General features: G+C 33.5%; 1 protein-coding gene, 1 long non-coding RNA gene and 1 pseudogene across 3 annotated transcripts; 1 reads left to right on the top strand and 2 right to left on the bottom strand.

Moving 5' to 3' along the window:
• Positions 1-6,496: 6,496 nt before the first annotated feature.
• Positions 6,497-11,147, bottom strand: LOC105643903 (Plant invertase/pectin methylesterase inhibitor superfamily). The gene is made up of 3 exons (XM_012229145.4): positions 9,914-11,147; positions 9,211-9,347; positions 6,497-7,284 (listed from the first exon to the last, which is right to left on the bottom strand). Exons 1-3 carry the CDS (start codon positions 10,894-10,896, stop codon positions 6,587-6,589), a joined length of 1,818 nt encoding a protein of 605 aa, XP_012084535.1. The 5' UTR covers positions 10,897-11,147; the 3' UTR covers positions 6,497-6,586.
• A 1,321-nt stretch (positions 11,148-12,468) lies between these two features.
• Positions 12,469-17,378, top strand: LOC105643902 (uncharacterized). Of its 2 annotated transcripts, XR_016320932.1 has the most exons (5): positions 12,469-13,094; positions 14,488-14,555; positions 14,811-15,128; positions 15,288-16,371; positions 16,976-17,378. It is a non-coding gene; the product is annotated as an uncharacterized LOC105643902 (long non-coding RNA). The 2 variants fall into 2 exon arrangements; XR_016320931.1 differs by having other exon boundaries at positions 14,811-16,371; positions 16,976-16,990.
• Positions 17,379-20,489: 3,111 nt separating this feature from the next.
• LOC149496198 (uncharacterized) lies at positions 20,490-24,432 on the bottom strand (annotated as a pseudogene).
• Between the last annotated feature and the right edge of the window lie 258 nt (positions 24,433-24,690).

Raw genomic sequence — 24,690 nt, 5'->3', positions numbered from 1 at the left:
ATTTATTCTCCGTTATTTGGTTGTAATATTAGAAATTAGTTAAAAATATTAAATATTATATCATAAGACCATAAAGATATTAAATAATAGAAATTTTATAATTTAAAAATTTTATTGTAAATATGAAAAAAATGCAAACAAATATATATATAAATTATGAAAGCCGCCAGTGGCCGGTAGTCGGTAGTGGTGGACGGTGGTAGTAGCTAGTGGTGGTAGCCACGTGGTAATGATTATGATGATTAATAAATTAAAAAAATATGGATTTATAAGGTTTGTAAATGTCTGGAAAATGTTTCTCTCTCGAAAATGAGAAATTGTTTTCCTTAAGATGTCTTAATTTTTTTTTTACCAGAAAAATATTTTATGTTGTCTTATTTTCCTAAACGCCTTAAAAAACAAAAAATTGTGAAAAATATTTTCCTACAAGTTATTTTACAAAAACAAACGGAACCTAAAATAAATAATAAGAAAAAAAGTCAATAATTTTTTTATTATTTAATGAATTAATGCCTGCATTTGTTTAATAAAAATTGATTTTTTAATTAAAGTTTTTTTTAAAAAAATCAATTTTAAATTTTTCAAAAGAAAGATATGAGGACTTTTATTTTCAAAAAACTAATTATCATGTCTTTAAATTATTATTTTATTAACACTATGGTCTTTCCGTCCAAAACATGTTGACTAAAGTATTCAAGAAATCATAAATTAGGAACCTCACGATCAGTTAAACCACAGTTTAGGGGTTAATTTGTTTTTTTTTTTTTTCACTTTCAAATCTTTTTTTTTTATACAAAGTCAATTTCTTATTTTCCCAATCAATTGACAACGAAAATAAGCGATTTTGAATGGAAAGATCAAAATATTAACATAATTGTAATTTAGGAATCTCATACTTACTTTTTCAAACAAGAGTTCTCATTATAATTTGAAGTTAAACTTCTTTGTTTTAATTTTTTAATTTTAATAAATTATATAATACGATCAAATTTAAAGAGTAGATGGAGGATTATTCAAACAAAAAATAAAGAAAAAAAAGGAAAAAAAACAACCAAATAATACATCAAAATGAATTTTTCAAGAAAAGTCCTTATTCCTTGCTTGAGTTGAAAATTAGAACATTGGATATTCGTACACCCCACAAACTGAAATCTGACAGTAAATCCAATAATGTTAAGGAAATTTTATAATTATCAATTAGAAAATTTAAGTTTAAATTATAAAATTAGAAAATTTCACCATACTTTAGAGCATAACTAGTCTTTGGGCCTTTGGGCCCGCGCAATGCCGCGGGAAATGCATTTTGCAGTGAGTAAATTTATATAATTAATAATTTTATAAATTTATATTAGATTTACAATAATTTATATAGAACATTTTTTCATAAAATTTATAATTGTTTCATACAACATATGAAAATCCAAAGCAATATGTCAAGAAAAATCGATATATTACATTAAATTCACAATAATGTTATCAAGTGACAAAATTACCTTCTCTATATCACAACATTAACCCAAAACAGATCAATATATAAAACATTTATAATAAAATTATGTGTTCAAAGCACATGTATGTGTCATGACCCGAAATCATGGGCGGGACCAACACTAGGGCCCAGGTAAGTATAAAACTCCCGAAGACCGTAGTAAGCCTTAACCACTAAAATTTAACTATATCAATATGAATTTCAAACATTCAGCCCATATTGTTATGCATAATAAATCTCATAATTATATTATACTTTGACCCAAATCTAGCATCTTATACATTTTATAGCTCGAGCCCAATTATAATACAAAACACTAATGTGGGCTAACAGATTGTGTAATTATAATACAAAACATTCTTAATGTGGGCTAACAGATTCATGTATTTATGTAAACAAATAACTAAACATCCTCATACATTTGTAGGTTACAGTCCTACAATTGCAGAGTTCACTAACAAATAATTATAAACAAATTCTCGTACATATAACTGCATGATAAAATAATTACTGAAATTAGGAAATTTCTTTTCTAGCTCTGCCGTGAAAAATACAGAGCGTTAACCGAGACAAAGAATTATCTACTTCCTGGAAAAGTTAAACAAAAGAAATGTGAGTTTAATAATGAACAGTAATTATTGCATAACACATGCATTCACACGAAATGCTTCCTAAAGTACTAAAATGAACACAAGACTAGTCAAGCATATGGCAGAACATCAGCAACACATGTAATTACACCTTCAAATAATCAAACAAGTGAAAATTGGTCAATAGCATCACCAAAACCCCCGATGAGCCGTCCTCACATGTGGCCATCCTCTCATGACATGTGCACTAGGGGGCCGATCCCCATACATGGCCGACCGGTCTAATCCTCACTTAACTAGCCTCTCATTTTTTTTATACTCTCTTTTCTTTCCATACCAAAAGGGCAGCATTGAAGGAAGCTGCCGACTGAAGAAGAATTGCAGCTTACCCTTGCTGCGCTTGCCGGAAGAGAAGGAGAGAGGGAAGCGAATGGCGGAGAGATGACACGACAACAAGCTCTGGTTGGCGCGACTCGAGCTCAGGTGATCGGAATCGCAGGTGGAGCTCGACTTGCGATTACAGTGCCCCTGCTTCCCTTTGACTTGCGCTGAAATCGATTGGAAAGAGAGGGAGAGGGAGCCACAGAGATCAACGCTGGCGTTAGGAGGAGTCGGTGATGGTTGCCTAGGGTGGCCATTGGGAAATCAAGAATGGGAGGGAGAAGGGGACTGAGGTCCGCGCTAGTACAAAAATGACATCTTTAATTTTAACATGACTATTGAAATAACAAACACAATCTTTGCATATTTGCATTTAATTAATTAATAGAAAGGAAATTCTACATAATATGAACAAATATAAAGAATTGAAAAAAAAGAAAGAAGAAAAGGACAAATAGATTTCCTAAAAAAATAAATATAGGATGGGTTAGATTAAAAAAAAATAACAAAACTAAAAGATATTTGCTTATATTTCAACTTGCATGCAAGAAACCTACTGCACATGTACATTCCAAGCAAGAGAAAATAGAAATATGTATATTTTGTACTACTCCCTAAATCATTAGTAAATTGTATTAATTAATGGTGTGTATATATATATTTTTTTTTACTTCAAGCTATGAGCAAAACAAAAGCATTCAGAATCTACAGCAAAGAAGGCTCTGCTTCCAACTCTTCACCATTCTTATGGGACCGCTACTCTATTCAGATTGCAATCTGTAGAAGCAATTAGTAAAATCAAATTAGTAGTATGAAGTGTACAGATATTGATATATTAGATGCAGATAAAGAATAAGAAATAATTAGTTTGGTAGTTATTTTACATTTGTGCTACTATCCGATCTAAGAGAGAGACTGTCAGGCCTTGAATAATTTGTAAGACCTAATAGAGGACCTGCAGTAGAAAAGCTTCCCATTACTATTGGGTAGTTTTCAAGAAAAAATTCAACAATATATAAAATCACTAGTCGATATTCCGCGTTTCGCGCGCGGTTGTTTATATTTTTTAAATAAATATTATCGTGAAAAGTAAATATTATTATGAATTATGTTATTATTTTTAAAAAGTTGTTGATTTAAAAAACTTGAAATAAACTAATAATTGAAATATTTTAAACAAAATTTTAATTAATAATAATATCTAACCTTTAGTTATTTAAATGTTCAAAAATCAAATTATCTGAGATTTAAAAAATTTTGAGCTTTCAAAGATTTGTATATTCTATCTATAAAGATTATGAATTTGAATTTAATTTTTAAATATATAATTATAAAAAATAATCATTTATAAGTTAAATATTGAGATACAATTATAATTAAAAAAGAATAATAATTAAAACATCTAATTTATTGAAATCAATTACCAGTTTTCTATAAAAAAAGTTTAAACAATTGCAAGACTATCAATGTCAATTGATGGAATCTACTACCATCATACTTTTCATTTGCATTGTCCTGATATATGTAGATATTGTGATTAAAAGAACCCCATCGAAAAAGAGAACTGACTAATCCTAAGGTAAAAGGTCGAGAAATCCAACGCCACTATTCTTGAATAATTTGGAGTAATTCTGAATCCTCAAAATAATTGCAGTAAAGCTTTTGATCTAATTTTAATTACATGAAAATTGCACTATTAAATTTAAATCAGTAAATGTAAAAAACAATAAATAAATAAATAAAAATCTTGAATGTATTCTTCTTTACAATGTTGCTACGCTTCTTTACCAAAGTCATTCCTCTCCAAGTAAGCCCGAGATAAATCACTCTAGTTCTTTAATATTTTTATTTATACGAGTATACGATGATAGCTCATTTAATTTTTTTACCCTCCTAGCTTCTGAGGAACTATTTCTGGCTACAATAAATTTGGTATGTGAAGTTCTGTTTGCTTGCTATTCCTAAACTCTTTGAATCAAGATAGACTCTGGTTGCAATCTCGTACCAAAAAGGCTTTCTTTGTTGCGTTGGTGGGCATAAGTGCTAGAAAAAGTGCTTTGAGAGTCCTTGGTTGAGCTACCATTACAGTTGATTGGCATTCTCGTGCTTGAAGTGAGTCTAGCATTTCTATGTAATTCCCTTCAAAAGCAAATAAAAACTGTCAGTTGATTATGAAAATAAAGCTAAAAGCAAATATAAATCGTGAGTTTAATAAAACGCATTCAAGAAGACAAAATTTGAATAAAATAAATGATCTATTTGGCATTCTCCTCCTCTTTGCACGCCATCCTCGTATGTAGAGGGGATGTATATTGACTTTTGATGCAGATTTAAATGAAGATAAGGATTTTGGAGATATTTATAAATGAATATAGATATTGATTAGATACAAACAAATATTGATATGATTTAATTTCAAAATAATCATTAAGATATTTAATATTAAATTAATTAAATATTACTATGCGGCTAATCAAAATACAGAAAAAAGTTGGATTAGGTTAGATGATTAGATTACAATAGTTTTCAAAAAAGTTAACAATTATTCATATTATGTACTAAATATTAAATTGAAACAACCAATTAAAATAAAAAAAAAAAGAAAATTTCAAATTCTCTAAAAAAAGAAAAATTAAATGCTAAACAAAGAAAATAACTTGAATCTTCTCTTTGTTTCAACTTTCATATATATATATATAATATATATATAGATCCAAGGAGTAGTGTTATACACAAACTATAATTTGTGTTTCAATTTAAAACTTCAGCTAAATTGTAAGTAGTTTATAATTTAAAGAATTCAAATAACGTGCTTTAGATAGATGGTTATATATAAATATAGTTTAGTGACTTCAATAATGGATGATTTATAGTTAATTATTAATTAAAATACTTAAGTTGTTCAATCATAATACAGAAAAATAAAAAAAATGTCAAAAATTTTTTTAAAAAAGAAAAATAAAATGTTGAATGGAGAAAGCAACTTTCTCTTTGTTTGAACTTATATATATATATATATATATATATATATAATTCAAAAAATATTTAGCATAAACAAGAGTATTGGGGAAAAACAAAAGATAAAATAGCACTAATAATAGGCCCATAGTGAAACATTTTTTGGGAATCGAATTCAAGAATTTTGAAAGACTAGCCGCCGTCTGGTTATGAATCCACTTAGATCATAAGTCCAAGTAGGTCCCAGAGGTGTCGGTGGAAGACAAAATTGGGGGCTGGGCCCTTAAACCAAGTTGAAAACAGTTGGGCTTAGCCTTCATTCTACGAATGTGGGTCACCACTTAGTTGGTTTTAACATTTAATTCTCCGTCAATCCACCGACACCTCACGTTCTATATAATAAAGAGTTACAGCATTACCACCACCTACAATCCACAAGAATCCACTGTTTTAAAGTCAATTGATGCTATTACAATTTTGTCCTCACATTGTTACTTCCACGTATGTGATGACCAAAGTTGCAATCCACACGTCAAATCGTGAAAATAAGTTCTTTTTAACCATGTGTTATTATAAAAGTTATTAGCTGTTTTAATTTATTTTAACAGTTAGAGTAGTTTTACCGTGCTAAAAATTATAAAAGATAATTTTTTATAAAATGTTATTTTAATTTTTAAAAATTAGTTCAATCGCTATGTTATGAAAAATAACGCTTAACATTTTGACTAATTATTTAAAAAATTATTGCCGAACACATTTAAAATCATAAAAGATGAATTACTATTTAGTACTAAAAGTTTAAATCAATTAATTAAATTCTGATTCATATTGACGAGAGAGAATTCCTTTTATATAAATTTCATTATAATTTCAATTTCATTATTTTAAACGGAAGAAAAATCTTACTTCATAATCCAAACATAGATTTTACATTCTATCAATTCAAATTGCAGTTATTGATTGAATCAACAAAGAGAGAGAACATTTCATTAACTTTGTATAGCATCTTATGGGTTACATCTATATGAGAAAGGAACAATCACAGTTACATGATGGTTATTAAAATTATGCAAAAAAATAGAATAGAAAAATTATACTTGCATTCAATTATTAAAGACATGGTAGGAGACTTTATAATTGTTTTTAATTTTATGTTACAAGGTGTTGCTTAAACTGATAGCCCAGCTAAAAATGCCACTCCAGTTGAAGGCAACCACGATGATCCATAAATAAATTCTGCTACGGTGAACTTACTTGCTTCAACAGTTGATGTGATGACCCGATAACCCGGCCATTTCACCCGTTGCCCAAGCGCCCCGCCCGGCCCATCGTTCATGTACTCACCATAGTATAATGTATCAAGTGCAAATGTTGTATTCCACTCTAGCCACCCTCTTGGATGAATGTGATCACCCATGTACGATAACATGTAGACAACTCTAGAGTATAATTTCCACGGACGGCCAAGATATGTCGGGAAGCTACCTTTGGATGCTTCAAGATCGGAGGTGGCGAGGATCCGACAAGCATGGATGGATATGCCCGTATTTTGATTAGGATCTTTACGATTTTGGGCAGTTATAGTGTTTTTCTGGAAAGCCATGGGCTTTCGGGCATAAATGCTGCAGTTTTGAAAGACTACAGCTGCATTGCCAAATATAAAGTCTACGGTGCCATAAATATCACATTCTCGAAAGAATTGGCGATTTGAATGCACATAGAGTGTGTCTTGGTACCCAATAATGTTGCACCGATACACAACCGCATGATCTGCACCGATTCTGAGAGCAACCGCCTGATGCTTAGATGGACCAGCCCAATTCTCAAATGTCATGTCACGAGCAATAAATCCAGCTCCAGTTGCAGCTGTGGATACCAAATTCACAATCAGAACAACAATTGATTGATTTGATTTAACAACTACAGTTATGCTACTGTTATGCCTAAACTTCTATTAGTGGATAGTAAAATGTTGTTATTATCTGTACTGGATACATATTTCAAGTGCATGAATCGGAAAACATCTCGTGTATGTCCGACAAATTAGCTTATTTGGCAGTTGATAGCTGATAGCTATTTTAATAGCGTGTATTATTAGTGTTTGATTAATTTTTTCATAAAATGCTAAAAAGTTAAATTTACATGAATTAACTTTTCATAAAACGATACTTTAATCTCTAAAAGTTAATTTAAACGCTATGTTACTAAATAATATAAAAAATAATAGTCAAAACGCTAAGCTACTTAAAAAGTTGCTACCGAACAGAGTGTTTATAAGTGTAAATTTGACAATCATGCTCAAATGTACTAATTAAAACCCAAATTTAATTATAATGATTGTCTTTAATGTACTATTTAATTCATTTAATAAAGAATCAAGTAGTGTAATGAAAAATAAAATTGAGTGGTTACATAATTAAATTTTAAAACTTAGAGGCCGTTAAAAAACTTTAAATTTCAATTTAAATTCTAAAAATAGAGGTTCGAATTGGTATATTTAAAAAAAAATTAAATTTCAATTGAGAAGTTCAAAAGTACAATAATGTGGCAAGGCCAAGTTCTAGATCCATTGATATATATTTTGATATATATGTCAAAAGACAGTGTATTAAGAAAACAAAGAAAGAAAACAAAGAAAGAGAGAGAATTAATGCAACGAATGATAAGATGAGTAAGCAATTGCGATAACTTCCAAGAGTATAGCCATTAGTCATGTGAAGGGCCCACACCTCCCTCCAATAATGTATTTCTACTTTTAGCCATCAATTGAACTTAGAACTCTATTACCCAATAATATTAAAAAGGAGGACTTTATAGTCTATTTGACAATGAGTGCATTATTTGCAGTCTTATTTACGCATAGAATAGGAACATTTTTGTTGCTCTTAAAGAGCATAATTTCTCTGTCTCCTCATCTCATGTCAACATTCACTTAATTAATTAGATTTAATAGATATTATATTTTGTTCTATTTTTAATATATCATAATTATAGAAAATATTTATTTATTATATTTTTAATTCCTGGATTAATTGACTGACTATTTTTATATATATATCATTATTATTCTGTCTTCTTAATTCAAGAAACAACAAAAAAGTAAAATAAAAAAAATATATGCACTACAATTAATACATGTGAAGGTTAGATATGAATTTATTATATATATATAGATGCATCACCATCACATGCATGGTTTGAATTTAAATAAAAAATATATACACAACATTGCGTAAAAGTCATTCCATTGGATGTTACCATGTAAATTTATTCGGCAATTATACAAATTAGCACCTAAATTTTTTGTTTTAATTTATTAAACCTCACAATTTATAAAATTAATTATATTTATTTTAATTTGTAAAATTACATATATTGAATAGTTTATAAAATTAAAAGTATAAAATTTTATTTAATAAATGTGATTTTATAAATTGAAAATGTGTAACAAATATAATTTTATAGAGTAAAATATTTATAATTCAATTTAATATTGTGATATAAATTGTTGCTTATTGGGTGAATTATATTAAAAAATTCCGAAATGAACGAGAAATTTGGTAAAAATAGATATAAATTAAAAGGAATCTCATGACATGGGATGGCATGTCCGACTACGTGTTAAATAATAGTTAAAATAAAAGGAAAAAGAAAAACAAGAAACAAGTAGTTTGGCAAGCCACGTGCAAGTCCAGCAATATAAGTTTCATGCAAGATCATGATATGCCCCATAATATTAAAGTTGAAAACGATAAGACAGTGACTAAGACAAGGGTAAAAGAGAATTTTTACCGAAGGTGGCAGTGTGGAATGTTGTTATGTTATCGAAAATGCTTTTTCCACCCGAAATTATTGTTTTGCCCTTCCCATCTCCGATGAACATCAAATTCCTCTTTTTCCTTCCCACTTTCAAGATTTTCTCTTCGTACCTGCAAATTACTCAATTTCATCTATGTATATATACATTATAATTTTTAACGTATTAATTCGAACTAAACAATCAATCATATGCACACAATTTGGATAGATGTAGATAATTTGAATAATTTATTAGATTTAAAATTAAAACATCCAATTATTTGATTAATCAATTAATTCCATAAATTGATTTACCAATCCATCACATTAAAAATATTAATTAAGATAATTAGACTAACAGCATATTCGTTCCCCCTATATAAATAAAAGGAAAAAAAAAGGTAATTAAGCATTTTTAAAAATAATTATTCAAAACCTAATTTTTAAAATTAGTAATTTTAAATTACTACCCAACTATGTTAACTGTCTCAGATCTCACGTGAATAATATCTGTTCACATTATTGCATTTTTCCATGATTGATGTAACGAAGTCGATTAAAGCAATTGGAAGCTTGTGCTGAAGAGTAACTAAAAATTTTCCCACTTGTATTGAGGAGCATTTACGTCAATTCACTGAAAAAAAAGTTAATAAAAAAGCAACAACTTTTCAATCTCTTTTCGTTTATTCAACTTTACCTTCCTGCCGTTACGTAGATTATAGTTCGCCGATTACTATACTCAGGAGCCTTCTTAATCGCCTCCGTTATCGTCTTGTACGTACCGTTCCCATATTGTGAAACGATTATATCGGCTTGTATCGCCGAAACCGGCATGTCCAACAATCTCCTTTCTCTCCTTCCCAACCAACTCGGCAATTCATCGGCATTATTCCCCGAGATTTCGGCAACCATCAATCTGCGTCGGTTCTGTATCGGCACACCCGAGAAATCGTCGTCGTCACTCGCCGAAAAAATCGCCAAGCAGTTACTTACTAACTCGGACAAGTCTTTCAATTTAACGGTCATCTGTTCTTTGACAGCACCATTCAAGTCTGCGAATCCCTCAGTACAGGTGTCCTGATTAGTCAACGCGGCACTGAGCCAATTCACCACGTCTTCAGTTGATCCACCGGCCGACTGTATCTGTCCAGTGTTCCCGTCAATCGGCGGCGCTACGGTGGAGAGAGAACGAGAAAGCGCGTCTACAGAATCGTCAAGGAGCTCTAGGCAGTCCTCATACGCTGACCGTACACGTGTATCCATCTGGAGATAAGAGATCGCCGATGAGAGGTATAGAGCTTTGCTAAAGTGCTGCAAAGTCATATTAAAGGAAATGTGGACGAGGTCTTTTTCTGAGGCAGTCGTAGAACCAGGGAAGTCAAGTAACGAGTTAACACAAAGAGTCGGGAACCGAGTTTTCCTACAAGCTTTAGATATTGCCTTGGTTGGTTTCCGGTCCAAAGCCGGGCCTGGTTGGCCCGAAGCACGCGTTCGTAGTCCGATTAGTAGCGTGGCCGAGACTGCGGAGGCGATGATTAAGGCAAGGGAGAGGAGGGAAAGAAGAATAATCTTCTTTTTCCGACGAGAGGGTTGTGAAGTGGCGTATTCCGGTTGGTCGAGATGGCGAGAGGAGCCACCAGGCTCTGCCGGTCCGAGCCTCCCATAGTGCGGTGTTTTCATTTCTAGTGACAGAATGTGGAATTTTTATAAAGAAATTGAAGTTTGTACGTATGCATAAATAAAAGAAGATTGAGGCAAGTGTAGAAGAGGTGGGTTTATATAAATACAATGGATGTGTGGGGTTAGAGCGAGGAAGAGAGAGTAATAGAGGTTGGTGTGTAGTCCATGTCGAGAGAGAGGCAAAATAGCTGGCCTCTACTACCTGTACTGCCTATTGGCTGTGGGTGAGTGAGAGTGAGAGTGTGAGTATGTTTATTTGGTGTTAAGTTATTTGCTTTTTTTGTGTTGTGGTTGTTTATCTCTTCCTTTTGGTTTTCTTTTTTCTTTCATCCACCTTTTTTTATTTTATACTAATATATGTTATTTATTTACGCTTTAAATTAGAGGTATAAAGTGAGAACATATGCTTTTCTATATGCTTCTTTCTTCTTTTTCTTGTCTTTGATCGGTTGAGATCCTTCCACAATTTCTTAATAAAAGAACCTTCTTATAGTGGAATCGATTTATGCACAACAAAAAGGCTTTAACTTTTTTAAAATGGGATGAAATTTAAGTAAAACTTCCTTCTTCCCGTTAAATTTAAATTTAACAGTTTTATATTTTTTCATTTAGAGGACACTTTAAAAAATTTAAAGTAATATTAATTATTTTATTTTAATTTTACTCTTATTTAAATATCTTTATTAAATATTTTTTAATTAAATAAACATTAATTAAAAAGAATTTAGTAAATTACTTTTATTTTTTTACTAGAATTGAAAAAATTCAATAATTTTTCTAATTCTTAGTAAAAAGTCAAAAATTATCAAACTTAACAAAATAGATCGAGAGTTAAAATTTTGGAAAAATTATAGCACTATCTTGTGATTTGTAAAATACAACTAGTCCATTTATGTATTTTTAGAAATATATAATTTTTTTCCTATGTTTTACTTTTGTCATACTATTAGGTTCTTTTGTCCAATTTTTCTATTTTTTTTTGTTAAACAACAACAAAAACAAAAGTAAAAAACAAAAGAGATATTAAAATTCATACTGAAAAATTTACAGTATACTCCATGTGATTTCAGAATAGAACTAGTTTGTCCTTGTGTTTTTAAAAATATAATTTGAGGAATATAACTAGTATATCTCTATGTTTTTAAAAATTAGATAGAAAATAACTAATAGTATAATGGAAGCAAAATATAGGAAAAATTAGATTATTTTTCAAAACACAAGATGAACTAGTTATATTTCCCAAACTACACAATCATACTGTAATTTTTTCTAAAATTTTTTACAAAATTGAAATCTAAATATATTATTGAAACGATCTGAAAAATTATTTTCAAAAGTTTTTCATATTAAAAATTTAAATATTAATTCTATTCAATCATATTATAGGATATTATTATATTTAAAAATAATAATGTTAAGGTCTTGTGAATTCATTAAACAAAAATCTAATAACAAATACTTTTATTACTAAACCAAACCTATAAATTAATTTAAACCCATTAGAAGCCCATAAACCAATTGAAAAATCAAACAAAAACGCATGATTTGAGTCAAACCAAACTTAAATCAAAACCCAAACCATCCTAGAACCATCCAGAAAGCCCTAGATTATGGAAAATATCCATTTTGTCCCGACACAAATTTTCTCTCCTTCCCATTAGCGCCGACAGCCCTCTCCCCTATCCCCTTTCGTTTTTCCGATCACCACTTGGACCGGCCGTCACCAACACCTCCTACCGTCGCCGCCTCTCCACCAACCTCTCCTTCTCCACTCTGTTTTCGGCGAGCATAGTTATCGCAGGAGATGCTGCGATTCTTTTTTCTCTCGATCGGTAGCAACGATCTCTCTCTCATCTCCGGCGACACCAGCCTTTACCGTCGATTCCACCTCGTCCCAGCGCCTTCGACCACCACTCCTCCACCTCCAGTTTCTCTCTCTTTCTGTTTCCGCTAGCGCAGCAAAGGCGAGCTGTTCTCTTCCGATCGGCACAGCCTCCTTCAGCTCCTATCTTCGATTCTCCGGCAAGATCAACCAAAGACGGCCGATTAGACCCTTCTCTTGGCGTTAATAGCTTTGTCGGCCACTGTCCTCGTCAGTTCCAGCCAAGTTAGCATCGACAGTACCAGTTTTGAGCATTGGAGCTATTTCCGGTCATTTTAACCGGAAATTTTCAGTTTTCGACACATTCTACAGCTAGGTAAATTGATTTTTGACCCCTTTTCAGTATATTTTTCATGAATTCTTTGATTATAGTTTAAGAATGAGTGTAGCATGATTCTGACAGCAATTATTATTGCTAATACTTGGGCCATTGCAGAAATTTATATATATCTAGCTACTATTTAGGTGAATTTGATTAGGAATTTCCAATTTTTGCTTTTTGAATTCGTATATAAAGTGATTCCTATATTGATGGTTAGATTATTGCGTTTATTATAAATCCTTGTGAAGAATTAAGCATTCTTTAGGTTGAAGATAGCTAGTTAGCTATATGTTCAAGCTCTTGATATCCTATGAAGGAATTATTGAATTTTTTCCATTTCGAATGAGTTATGAATTGAATTTTATTAAGAAATGAGCAAAACTAATGGATATATTATGGGTATTTAATAGAAAACTTTGAAGCCCTTGAGCGAGGAACAATTAATTTAGTTGATTTCTTGAATTGTAGTGTTTTGGCCGGATGAGTGTGTGAAGTCGTAAACCAGGTTCTTGATGCGGTATAAGCTTAAGTTTAGGAAACTATATTATTGTTGGTGGGCAGCAGCTATTTTGGATACTTCGTACCATTTTATATAATTGGCATGGAAACGAATATATGTATGTATCGATTTTTTTAATACTCTTATGTTGGTTATCGCTTGATAGCAATATATTCTTACTAAATTAACGATTCAATCATAGAACTCTTTAGCTATATCTAGAAGTTGTATTTTTATGTCAAGACGGAGAAAAATTGATAGAGCTTAATTATATGTTTAAGTTGTGATTTGGGTTACTTAAAGTATGCAAATTAAATTGTACTTTAGTTGAAGCATTAGTTTTTAGTGACTAATATGGAGTTTTAATAATGATTAAATATGATGTTTATACCTCGAACATTATGATGAAATAAAGATTTGATAAGGAGTTTTAATAAAACTAACTAACTTGATGGTATAAGATTTGTATAAATATGTGTGTAGAAAAGATTTTATTTATTTGATAATTAGCTAAAGAAGCTAATTATATTGATGTGAAACAAGAATGATTGGTAATATGTTTGGAACAAGTTGAAGGTTATTTTTAATTTGCGAGTTATGGTTGAATGGTGATATTGCTATTGAAGGAGGATGGGGTATTTGATTTGATTGATTGCCCGAAGGATGGGCTATGTGTAGTGATTGACAAATATTGTATGTTTTCATTGATATTTAAACAGATAGATAGTCCAATTTTTAGGGGGGATGTTGCCGAAATTTCGTTAGAATTTAGTCTAATTATAGCCGTTAGACAGGTTGATAAATTTATTAGATTAATTCTTTAATTCTTTATTTAAATTGGTCCTTTGTCTGATTCAGTTCCTTCCTTTGCATTCTTAAATTCTTTAGATTGTCAGGGTTGCCTACTGCTCCTCCAAGTCAAAAATCCAAACTAACGGTTCTTCTCTATTCTTACTGTGAGTAATAGTAAATAGTGCATATCATCATTATATACACATATCATTTATTTTATAAAGAAATATGTATATATAAAAGAGAGAATTTAGTATTTACTTTTATATGTATATTATTATTTTATTTTATTATTAATATATGATTATACTTTTATGTTTGTGTATTAAGGATTGCTTTAGTGCATTACGTTGAATGAATTATTTGATTAATTGTGCTGTGAAATTGTTGTGTCTTATTTCTGTGGAATTGGGATGCAGTGGGTCACTACGAGTTTGTGAGGGCGGTCTACGATACCGTCGGCCATATATGGGGAAAGTGGCGTCTCCATGTGCATCTGATGATATATAATATGGAAAACCGATGATATATGATAAGGAAAATCACAGGGTGGCCTCCTGTTAGTATAGAAAAGAAAAGAGAGTATAAAAAAAATAAGTGAGAATTAGACTGGTCGGCCATGTATGGGGGATCGACTCCTTGGTACTCACGTTTGAGAGAGCGAGCATGTAGGAGGACAGCTCGTTGGGGGTTTCGTGACGCCATTGACTAATTTCCACTTGGTTGATTATTTGAAGGTGAAATTATTTATGGGTGCTGATATTGTGCCATATGCTTGACTGGTTGTGTGTTTATTTTAATATTTTAGGATGCATTTCGCGTGAATGCCTGTATTATTTATTATTTATTATTATTCAGTTGAAAAACTCATCAAATTTTTATTTAAATTTCTCCAGGAAGTAGATTCTTCCCACTCCTACACAAGCTCTGTTTCTTTCACCACAGAGCTAGAAATGTAATCTTTATTTTTCAGTAATTATTTTGATTACTTTGGTGGTTGTATGATAACCAATTTTGTCTTAGATGTCATTTAAACTCTGTAGTTGTAAGATTATTAAGTCATTTGTTATATACGGATATAGGTATGTTGACCATTAAATGAATGTTAATGGAATAAATGCATATGATGTATATGAACCAGCTAGCTCATATGGTATTGTTATAGGTATAGTATAATTGGGGACCGAGAAAATTGAATAAATGGTAAACGATGAGTATGGATATTTGTATTTGAATTAGGGCTTTTGAAACGGTTTGGATTGTTATCATTATATTGAACTGTTTAATTGGGTTTGTCATCTTGAGATATATCTATTAGGTTTGTCGATTGATATATAATGTTTTAGGCTTATTACGGATCTCGGTGGTCTTAAGCCTACGTAGACCCTAGTGACAATTATTTAATAATTGAACAACTTTATATAAAATAACCACCTTTTTACAAAATACCTTAAAACATCACAAAACATGGAAGAAGGTTTAAAATGCCCCTGAACTTGATTCCAACATATGTTTCACCCATAATTCACCTTTGGCAAAAATCTCATCACCTTGTGTGTAAGCTTTCAAATTACCCAATTTGTAACTTTCCCTGGCTATGCGTATTACATGCTGTTAAAGTAAATTGAAAAATATTAAAAAAAAAAATTTTTTTTTCTTTCTCATTTATAACAACCCAACAGTAATGTAAAGAGAGAGAGAGCTTCCTTGATCTAAATTCCCCAAATCCCTAAATTGGTTTTCTTGTAACCTAAATCCCTAAATCATTGTGGAGCAAAATTAACGAAGAGAAAGCATAGGATGAGTGCAAGCAATAGTTTTTCAAGCTCTTTAACATCTCGGAGAAATCATGGAGGTAGACCGCTGTACGATTATGAGGGCCAAGTTAAGTTTTGCAACTGCGGTCTAAAGGCGCCGCGATAGGTGTCTTGGAGTTAAAATAATCCCGGAAGAAGGTTTTATTCTTGCAAATTTTTCAAGGTGAGTGAGTAAATGAAGCAAAATTTATTTTCTCATCCCGTCTTTTCTACTCAATTCAATAAATCATTGATGTATATTTTCAATACCAATTGAAACAACACATAAACAAGACCAGGTTATGTGTATAAAATAAACAAATCACTTATATCAGTCAAGAAAATATCTACCTTCTCAATCTCAGCATACTGAATCTTCTTTTCAAGTCACTAATTCTCCAAGATGCTTCAGACTCTTTAGATGCGTCTTCCTAATCGATTCAAGCTCTTCTAACTCTTTTGCAAGCCGTTCTTTTTTCTTTTTTAGTTCTACAGGGCAGCAAGAATTAGTATTGAGACCCAGTGATTATAGATAATGGAAGGAAAATTGAGTTATTGAGCTTACTCATAATAGATTCTTCAATTTTTTATCATCTCGTTATTTTGAGCTTGCCTCTATTCCACCACTTGTACCACCAGTCATTCTACCAAAATTTGTGAGTAGGATCCCATCAATAATTACAACTGATGCAAATAAATAAAAATGAAATTTCTTTGGCTGAGAGTTTAAATTATGGTTTTATTGTGATATGAATATTATTAATTTAATTGATTTCATTTTATTACAGCCTTATGGGTGTCCTTATTTTGAGTGGCATGATGCGAAGATGAGTGAAAGAGCAACCTAGATTATAAATGGGTTGAGGGCTAGCGTAAGGAAGCCAAGGAATGCTATTGATAATGTCTCGGAAAATAAGGTGGAGTGGAGACTCTTTCAATGGAGCTTAATGAGCAAAGGGTTGATCTAGCAACCTATAAGCAAAGAGGATATTGGTTGTGCATTGCATTGTCAATTGCATGTGGTTTTATGCTATTCAATTTATCGGGGAATAGTTAGAATTTGGTTTGAAGGGTGTACTGTAGATTTTGTATATAAGAGCAAAGTGCTCTTATATGTGCTTGATCTAGATAGAGTGTAGCTGGAAATAGATAGAGTGTAGTTAGAAGGTTGTCTTACTGATTTCACAACCGTGGTGCCTTTGTCTATGTTTGACGTAAACTTGATATTTTTTATTGAATGAAATCAAAAAAATTTGAGCATATGGAATTGAGTTATCCTTGTCAATACTGTTGTAGATATAAAATGATTACAGGAATGATAGAGGACAAATGAAAGAAATTGATCCAACAGTTTTACTGTAAATGAGCTGTCTTTGCATTAATTAATCTGTGAACTAAATACATATGCAATTGAACCATATAAAATTGCATTAATTAATCAACTAAAGTTGGCCATAAATTACAAAGTCAATAAAACCAATACTGGGTTAGTAGTATACATGTGGCTACTTAATCATGCAAACAAATATGTAGGTAGTATTAGATGCAAAAGTGTGGGCCTTGTATATATATGGCACAACCCAAAAGAGGGATGAATTGAGTTTCTAAAAGTAAAAATAAAACTTTTAAAAACAAAATCAGAATTCTGTTGCAGTGGAATTAAAAAGCGTTTGTGAGAGTTAGTTATCAAGTTTAGAACATCTCACAAAGCTTAATGCAAGATTAGAAAACTTTGTAAAGAACAGTTATTGATTAGAACTGCTTCACAAATCTTAATTAATTTCAAAAACACTTTATGAAGGAAAGTTATTACGTTTAGAACTACTTCATAAACCTTAGACAAATATTAAAAATTCTGTGAAAGATAGTTATTGAACTTTAGAACTGCTTCACAAAACTTTAAGCAAACTTAGAAAACTGATTGAAATTTAAATTGTGATTTATACTGAAAATAGAAGAACATATTAGAACTTGGTATAATCACAATACTGAAATCCAGAGTTCTAATGTTCAATAAAGATAAAGCTTATCCAAGTATAGAACCATAAAATCATCAACAACTTTGCATTTCTAAAATATTAACAGAAGTGTAAATAAAATATAATCAAGCAAAACTTTAAAAAATAAAAAGATAAACACAGCGATTTATAGTGGTTCGGCACTAACTCGCTTACATCCACTCTCAATCTTGAGATTCTTCACTATGCTATCTCTTTGCAAAGGTAAGAGACAAACCAACGGTACAAGGTAATAAGTCAACACCTAAATCTACTCTTTGTCCCACTAGATTTTTCAAAGGTTCTAGTCAACCTCAACCCTTTCTATTTTTGCAGAGAACAGAAACTCAAATCAAGGCATTAGAATCTCATTGAAGGAGAAGGTCGCTTGATAACCTATTCCACCATAACTTTTCACCTAAGCTATTACATAAAAGTTTTTCAATTAAAAAACATATCTATAACAGATTACAGAATCTATATAGACAGAAAAAAATGCAACTATAAGCACGGGAAAAACAGAAATCAAGATTAGAAAATTGATTCGAAGAACAAAACTGTTTTTGAAAAGAAGTTGTTATAGAACTTTCTTTCCTCTTAGAAAAATTTCATGAAGGTAAAAAACGAAAAGAAATAAGGGAGTTAAGAGAGCTTTGAGAGATAAAAACGTTGAAGCAAATAACTCTTACTCTTTGAAAATCAAATTACCCACGTCTTCACAAGAGGAAGACACCTTTTATAGAGGGATAAAGATCTCATTTTAGAAAGCGTAATATTTAGCTTTTAAAGAAAAATTTTGACTTTTCAAAGATGAAAGATTCGGAGATCTTGTTGCAAAAAATGTTTTAAGTCAAAATTTTTTCTTTTAAGTTAAGTGAAAAAAGCAAGATTTTGGACTTTATTTATAAAACAATTTCCAAAAATAAAAAGATACAGAAATTTTTTTCAAATATTTTGTTACCAAAAATAATTAAGACAAAATCTTTTTCATTTTAGGAAAGTAAATCAAAAATATCATGATTTGACTTTTATTATTTAAAGAAATTTTCGAAAGTTATTTTTGACAGAGAGAAGAAATATTTTTGTGCTTATAAAAGAATATTCTCTCTATCCTACAATAAATCTTAAAATACTAGCCACTAAAAATCTTCACTAGTCTTTATGGTCTTCAATTAATCTTGGACTTGTAGAAATTTACCTTCTTTATCAATTACCATATTTAAAAAATAAATAAATCTGCAAAAATAGTATTAACACAAATAAAAATATTAAATTTATTTGTTTTGCATGATCATCAAAATCTCAAGATAGAATTGAATCTTGAGCCAATAAAAAGCATTAAAAAAAATGCCAAGGCACAGGCCTCTAACCTATATAAAAAATTATTTCTTTTATCCATCAATGATCGTAAAATAATAAGTTTGTTGTAGGAGTGTTTATATCAATTGCTAAGTGAAAAAAAAATGCCAACACAGGCCACTAACCTGATAAGGATTATCAAGTGAGAAAATACTAATATATCACAATAGAGTTGTGCTATTAAATATCTAAATAGCATCATGCAGATAACTTAAATATACTGCACTTATATTTCTTTTTCTTTTTTCTAACAGATCAAGTTTTGGTTTTATTTCCATCATCCCAAGGCTTAGAAGTTATATGGTTATCTATATGGTAGAGTCCCTACTTATGGATCGAGTTATGGGTCGGTTGGAAGTTGGTGTTTGGGTGTTTAGGCTAGGGGTTTTCCTTGAACGACCTATGGTGGAAGTTCAGAAATCTACAGACTCGTCAAAGGGAGACTGTGACCTTACAAAGAACTTAATTGGGTTTAATCATATCCTTTATTTCATGAGTTCTGCTGAATATATACACAAATAGCAGACTAACTTTTCCTACAATCAAGGAGCAGAATCCTAAGTGGAGGATCACCCTCCCACTACTGCATGAATAAAGAAAGTGGAGGAACTACCTCCTACATAACAGGAAATAAACAGAAATGCAAAATAGAATTTGAATGACTAATTCAACAGCTCAATATGTGGGGGCTTAGGCCTGCGTGGTAGACCTTCAGTTGACTGCTAACATTACTTCCCTCCCCCTGAGGAAGCTTGTCCGCAAGCTTAAAATATGGAAAGCGGGTGTGGATGTCTTGAACTGTCACCCAAGAAGCATCGGCAGGTGAGGAATTGCGCCAATGGATCAAAACTTCTGGAATTCCGCCTTTGAAACGATAGTCCAGTACAACCAATGGAGTGATTGGGTCCTCTTGTGGAATGAATGGCAGAACCGAGACTGGAGAAGACTACCCAGCATGATAGGCCTTGAGATGTGAGACATGGAAGACAGGGTGCAGTTTAGAATCAGCCGGAAGATCAAGTCTGTATGCCATAGGGCCAATGCGCTCCAGAATTTTAAAGGGGCCATAGAACCTGGCCGAAAGTTTTTGATTGCTCCGTTTAGCAATGGACTGCTGTTTGTAAGGTTTCAGACGCAGCAAAACCATATCTCCCACCTGAAACTCCAAGGGGCGATGGGACTGATCGTAGGTGGATTTCATTTTCTGTTGAGCATAGATCAAGTTGTCTCGAAGTTGTTGTAGTATCTCATCCCTGTGAAGAAGAACAACATCCACAGCTTGAATGGTTGAACTTCCAAGCAAGTAAGACAGCAAACGTGGAGGAGGACGTCCATAAACCGTTTCAAACGGAGTAGATTTCAAAGAGGAATGGTAGCTGGTGTTGTAACAGTATTCGGCCCAAGATAACCAGTCTATCCACTTGTTTGGAGCTGAACTAGTGAAGCACCGAAGGTACATCTCAATAGTACGATTGACGACCTCCGTTTGACCATCGGACTGGGGATGGTAAGAAGAATTGAAGCACAGTTTAGTACCACTCAGTCGGAATAGTTCCCTCCAAAAGGTGCTGGTGAAAGTCACATCCCTGTCATTAACAATGGTTTCCGGCAACCCATGTAACTTGAAAATATTGTCAAAGAAAGTGCGTGCGACACTCACAGCAGAGTATGGATGTGATAAAGCCAGAAAATGACCGTATTTGGAGAAGCGGTCAACTACAACCAATAGCACGTTTTTTCCCCGCGAAGTTGGAATCCCTTCGATGAAATCAAGTGATATGTCTGCCCATATTTGAGTGGGAATCGGCAAGGGAAGAAGGAGCCCGGCTGGTTGTAAGGTTTCTGTTTTATGCCTTTGACATGTATCACAAGAACGCACAAAGTCCCGCACCATTTGTTTCATTCCGCTCCAGTGAAAATCTCTGGTGATGCGATATAGGGTTTTCTGATAACCTTCATGGCCTTGGTTGTGGAGGGCAGCAAGGACCAATTGAATGGAAGGGGAATTTTGAGGGAGGTAAACCCTGTTGTTGTAGAAGAGTAACCCATCCTTAAAGACCCATTTTTCTGAAATGGACTTGTTGACGACTGCAGATATCCGCTGCTGAATTTCTTTGGACTGTTTGTGTTCCTGCCTGATTTCATCAAACAAGCTTAAATGAGGCATAGAAATAGCCAAGAGAGTTGATTGATCCGCATCTCGGCGTGAAAGGGCATCGGTCACAATGTTGGTCTTTCCTGTTCTGTATTCGACGGAAAAAGAAAATCCCAGTAGTTTGCTTATCCAATGTTGTTGCGCAGCTGAAAGATGACGTTGCTCCAATAAATATTTGAGTGTAAAGTGATCAGTACGGACGACAAAGTTGCGTCCCCACAAGTAGGAGTGCCAGTGTTTGATGGCTTTAACCAGTCCAATTAGCTCCCTTTCGTAAGCCAGAAGGTTTTGATGGCGGCCTGCTAAGGAGCGACTGAAAAAAGCTACTGGTTTGTTGGACTGTGAGAGAACCGTTCCAACCCCTGTTCCTGAAGCATCACACTCGACAACAAAAGTGAGATCAAAATTAGGCAAAGCCAAAATTGGCGTGGATGTTAACGCCTATTTTAATTTCTCAAATGCTTGGACGGCCTGGTCAGTCCATTTGAAATTGTTCTTTTTCAGCATTGAAGTGAGAGGGGCTGCAATAATGCCATAATCCTGTACAAATTTTCTGTAGTACCCCGACAGCCCTAAGAAACTGCGCAAACCGCGAAGAGAATTTGGTTTTGGCCACTCCAATACAGCAGAAATCTTTGAATGATCCACCTGGACGCCGTGGGAAGAAATTATGTGCCCCAAGTAAGATATTTGAGATTGGCCAAAGAAACACTTGGATTTTTTGAGGCATAAACTGTTCTTCAGTAGCAATTGAAAAACCAGGCGTAGATGGTGGAGGTGCTCCGTCCATGATTGACTGTAGACCAGAATATCATAAAAAAAAAAACAAGTACAAACTTTCACAAGTAAGCACGGAATACCTCATTCATCAAAGCCTGAAATGTGGAGGGGGCGTTTGACAAGCCAAATGGCATGACGAGGAATTCAAAGTGCCCATGATGAGTTCGGAAAGCTGTCTTTTCCACATCAGAATGTTGCATGCGCACTTGAAAGTAACCAGATAGCAGGTCTAGTTTTGTGAAGATCTTAGCACCACCCAACTCTTCCAACAATTCATCAACCACTGGTATGGGGAACTTATCTTTAATGGTTTTGGCGTTAAGTTCTCTATAGTCAACATATAGCCGCCAAGAACCATTAGCCTTGGGAACCAAAATCACAGGTGAAGAGAAAGGAGAGTGGCTCGGCCGGATTATGCCCTGCTGAAGCATAGCTGCACACTGTTTTTCAATCTCGTCCTTCTGGCCATGTGGGTAACGATATGGGCGAACAACAACTGGCCCCGTTCCCGGAAGAAGAGGAATTCTGTGGTCGCAACATCTAGATGGAGGCAACTCAGTTGGGGCGTTGAAAAGGGAGCTAAATTCTGCTAATAATTTCTGCAGTTGAATCTCTGGATCAGAGTAGAGCTGTACACTGTGGAGGTTAGAACTGTATGAAGAACCATATGAGGAGATGCCCTTTAATTCGATCAAGTGCCCCTGCTGAAAAAAACTCATACACATAGTCGCAAAATCCCATAGTATAGGGCCCAAAGTGCGGAGCCAATTAACCCCCAAAACCATATCAAAAGAGGTTAAGGGTAATACAAAAAAATCAACCAAAAAGGAGTTAGAGTCCAGCGTAATTGGTGTGCCTAAACAGATACCTGGGCTCGACAGTTCCTCCCTGTTGGCCACATGAACCCGAAGCCCATTTTGGCAATCGAAATTGGCATTCAATTCTGCGACCTTTGCTGTAGAAACGAAGCTGTGGGTGCTGCCCGAATCAATCAGGATCAGAACCGTACTGTTTAACCAGGAACCCAACAATCTCATAGACTGGGGGCTTCGAACTCCAGTGATTGCATTTAAGGAAATCTCTGGTTCAGACGAGGAATCATCCGCCACCTCCGATAACTCCATCTCAATCCAAAATAATTTTTTGCATTGATGACCCCTCACGAACTGTTCAACACAGTTGAAGCAAAGCCCTTTACGCCATCGGTCATCCATTTCTTCTGGCGAGAGTCTTTTCACGACTCGATTAGGTCGAGAATCCTATGAAAAGGCGGTGCGGCGAGAATCTCGAGCAGAGGAAGAACGAGGGAATAGTTTCCGTTCATAGAGTTTTGAGGCCTGCAACCCGCTTAAATAGAGCTGCACTTTCTGAAATTGGGTGAGTGTACCAACACGTGAAATAAGAGCTTCAAATTGGTTCTGATAATCAGCAACAGAACCTGTTTGTTTTAATTTAGCCAGTTTGCCCAACTTGTTGCTGCGAATTGGGGGGGGCCAAATCTGAGATTGCACTGGTGCGAAAACTCTTCCCAGGATGGATTTGGAAAATCATCCAGCAGTTGCGAGTACCACAGCTGTGCAATTCCATCCAGATGATAAGATGCTAAGCTCACCATCTCTTCTTCCCGTGTTTGTTGATGGCGGAAAAAATGTTTGCATCTATTAAGCCAGCCGAGGGGATCTTCCTTGCCATCATAACGGGGAAAATCCAATTTTGTAAATTTTGGAACGATGAAGCTGCTGCCGGATCTTTCCGAAACATGGGGTCCTGAAACGCCCTTGTCTTTGCTGGACCTGAGGGGGGTCCCAGGATTGCTGGATTGGAATTGCTGTTTGTTGGATTCCCATTCTTTAGTGAGGTTTTTAACTTGGTCGCGAAGTTCCTGATTAGCACGTTGCTCTGCCAAAAGCAATTCAAATAGTTTGAAAAGTTGATCCTGAACGGAGTCGCCCATAACGGTAGGCTCTGATACCAAAATGGTAGAGTCCCTACTTATGGATCGAGTTATGGGTCGGTTGGAAGTTGGTGTTTGGGTGTTTAGGCTAGGGGTTTTCCTTGAACGACCTATGGTGGAAGTTCAGAAATCTACAGATTCGTCAAAGGGAGACTGCGACCTTACAAAGAACTTAATTGGGTTTAATCATATCCTTTATTTCATGAGTTCTGCTGAATATATACACAAATAGCAGACTAACTTTTCCTACAATCAAGG

The sequence above is a fragment of the Jatropha curcas genome, chromosome 5 (genome assembly GCF_041381405.1).
Source record: "Jatropha curcas cultivar XTBG-Jc1 chromosome 5, XTBG_Jcur_1.0, whole genome shotgun sequence".
Taxonomy (NCBI): Eukaryota; Viridiplantae; Streptophyta; class Magnoliopsida; order Malpighiales; family Euphorbiaceae; genus Jatropha; species Jatropha curcas.
The sequence above is the reverse complement of the archived record's forward strand: the minus strand, read 5'-3'. Positions and strand labels throughout refer to the sequence as shown.